Source organism: Nanorana parkeri, unplaced genomic scaffold (genome assembly GCF_000935625.1).
Source record: "Nanorana parkeri isolate BGI_ZX_2015 unplaced genomic scaffold, ASM93562v1 scaffold488, whole genome shotgun sequence".
NCBI classification, from domain to species: domain Eukaryota; kingdom Metazoa; phylum Chordata; class Amphibia; order Anura; family Dicroglossidae; genus Nanorana; species Nanorana parkeri.
The window spans coordinates 558,018-560,707 of record NW_017306756.1 but is presented as its reverse complement, the minus strand read 5'-3'; the positions used below and the strand labels follow the sequence as shown (position 1 = coordinate 560,707).

General features: G+C 45.8%; 1 protein-coding gene across 1 annotated transcript in view; it reads left to right on the top strand.

Moving 5' to 3' along the window:
* The window catches only part of LOC108790607 (E3 ubiquitin-protein ligase TRIM39-like), a 2,848-nt gene extending 1,212 nt beyond the window's left edge, over positions 1-1,636 (top strand). Inside the window, exons 2-3 of the mRNA XM_018560915.1 lie at positions 646-884; positions 1,182-1,636. Of these exons, the coding sequence (XP_018416417.1) occupies positions 646-884; positions 1,182-1,636 (694 nt within the window). The remainder of the gene's footprint in view (positions 1-645; positions 885-1,181) is intronic.
* The last annotated feature ends 1,054 nt before the right edge of the window (positions 1,637-2,690 follow it).

The window sequence follows — 2,690 nt, the reverse complement described above, 5'->3', positions numbered from 1 at the left end:
AACTGGGATCTTCTGTACTTACTGTATTCACTCTCCTGTACCTGCTGTTAAGTCTTGTCTGCATTGTGAAGCTTCTCTGTGTGATGATCACCTGAGAGTCCACAGCAAGGCACCAGAACACGTCTTAACTGAACCCACCACTTCCATGGAGAAGAGAAAATGCTCCGTCCATAGAGAACTACTTAAATATTACTGCACTGCAGATGCTGCCTGTATCTGTGTGTCCTGCAGTTTGGCTGGAGAACACCAGGGACACAAGGTGGAGACTCTGGATGAGGCCTCTGAGAAGAAGAAACCGAAATTTAGAAATTATCTTCAGAAACTGATCACGGAGAGAGAGGAGACTGAGAAAAGAGTCCAGAGTCTGCAGGAACGCAGGAGAAAAGTACAAGAAAAATCAGCCGGTGTAACAGAGAGAGTCACTGCCCTGTTCAGAGACCTCAGGAGACATCTGGAAGACCTGGAGAAGAGAGTCCTGAGGGAGATCTCCAGGCAGGAAGAGCGGCTCTCACATCCATTGTCTGACCTGATCCAGAAGCTGGAAATAAAGAAGGCCGAGCTGTCCAGGAAGATGGATCACATTGAGGAGATGTGTAACATGACTGACCCACTGACTGTCTTACAGGAATCAGACACAGGGGACTTGTGTGATACTGAGGAGGGAGATGATGAGGACAGAGAGAGACATGATGAACTCCTCCATGATGGAGGGGATCTGGATGTGGCTGGAATCTCACACACATTACACTCGGGGTTATCTGATATAATGAAAGGGGTAAATGTCTGCTTCAATATACAGGAAGCTTCAGATATAGTACTGGATGTAAACACAGCTCAAATTAACCTACAGATCTCAGAGGACATGAAAACTGTATTCTGGTCAGGTACAAATAGGGTTGCCACCTGTCCAGGATTCACCCGGACAGTCCGGGTTTTGAATGCTGTGTCCGGGTTTCATGGCAGCTGAAACCCGGACACATGATGTCAGGCAGACGGCGGGCAATCAAAATTAAGATAAGGGCTTATGGCCGCCCACTAAAAAAGTCTCAACTGTGATATTTACACATGAATGGGCGGCGCTATTTACATATGAATAAGCCACGACTCATTCTCCCAAGAAAAAATGTCCGCACGTCGCTAGAGTGTTCGGGTTTCACTTGAAGAAAAGGTGGCAACCCTAGGTACAAAGTGGAATCGTCCAGAAACACCAGAGAGATTTCAGAATTATTTTCAGGTATTAAGCAGCGGGAGATTTTTCTCAGGGCGACATTACTGGGAAGTGGATGTCAGGAAAGCAAACCTCTGGAGAGTCGGGATGTGTTATCCCAGTATGGACAGGAGAGGAGACCAGTCAGGAATTGGACATAATAAGAAGTCATGGGCCTTGTGCAAGTCTAACAATGAGTGTATAGTAATACATGACAGAAATCAAATCCGGCTATCTGACAATATCTCCAGTAACAGAGTCAGGATCTATCTGGATTATGAGGCCGGACAGCTGTCCTTCTATGATCTGTGTGACCCGATCCGACACTTACACACCTTCACCACCACCTTCACTGAGCTCCTTCATGCTGGATTATGGGTTGGGGTCGGTGGACGTATAAAGATATCTGGGAGGAAACGGGAGATGTGAGAATTTTTTGAGAGTTCTTCCAGAGAGTGAAGACCCTACACCTTGTTAAGATTACGAGAAGCAATCTTCAGAGCTGGAACATTTGCCCTTTTTATACATTTTCAGACATAAAAACCAGAATAAAAGTGTTTACATTACTCTGAAAACTGGCGCCTTTGTCAAAGGTGGAATCGCATACAATTTACGTACAATTATATTAAAGTGTACATATTAGGGATGCACTGATACAGATACCAGCGTCAGTATCGCTGCTGATACTGGGCATTTTCACGAGCACTTGTAGTTGTGAAAATGCCCCGATACCAAAAAACGATACTACCAGAAGCTGCTGCCTTAGGTACCATGATTGCTGGGGCAGAGTTTGTAGCAAATTCATATACTATTATTCTGCATTGCTGTATAATGTATTGCTGGGATTGGTAGTCCTCTATACTGTAGCTGGTGGTATTCTGCATTGCTATATACACTGAGTGGCCAGATTATTATGACCACCCCATCAGTACTTCGTTGGGCCACGAGATGACTCCACGAGATGACTTAGTTGGGCCGCCTCGTGACTCCACGAGATGATGAAAGGTAATGCGAGGAATCTGACACGACACTGTTGCCCTTCTGTTGTCTTGTACCAGTCTTGCCCCTCCCCCGTTCTGCCCTAACATTGACTAGTCGCTGACGGCCACAATTCGCACGCTCAGACCCAGATTTTCGGCTGACAGTCCAGTCTTTAAACACTTTAACAACAGCTGCTCTTGAACATTTAACGAATTCTGCTGTTTTGCTGATACTCGCTCCATGGCTCCGAGCGCCAACATTCATCCCGCGTTCAAAGGCTGTTAAATCGCGTTGTTTCCCCGTATCTTCAGAAACAAATCACTTCTACTGTCGTGGTAACCAACCTGCTTCCCTATTTATAATGGTCTGGCCCTCTAGCAACTTCAGCGCCAAATTATAGCTAATTAGTCTACAAACGTCAGGTGGTCATAATAATCTGGCCACTCAGTGTATATGTATTGCTGAGATTTGTAGTCCCCCCTGCAGCTTGAAGTCAGTGGCA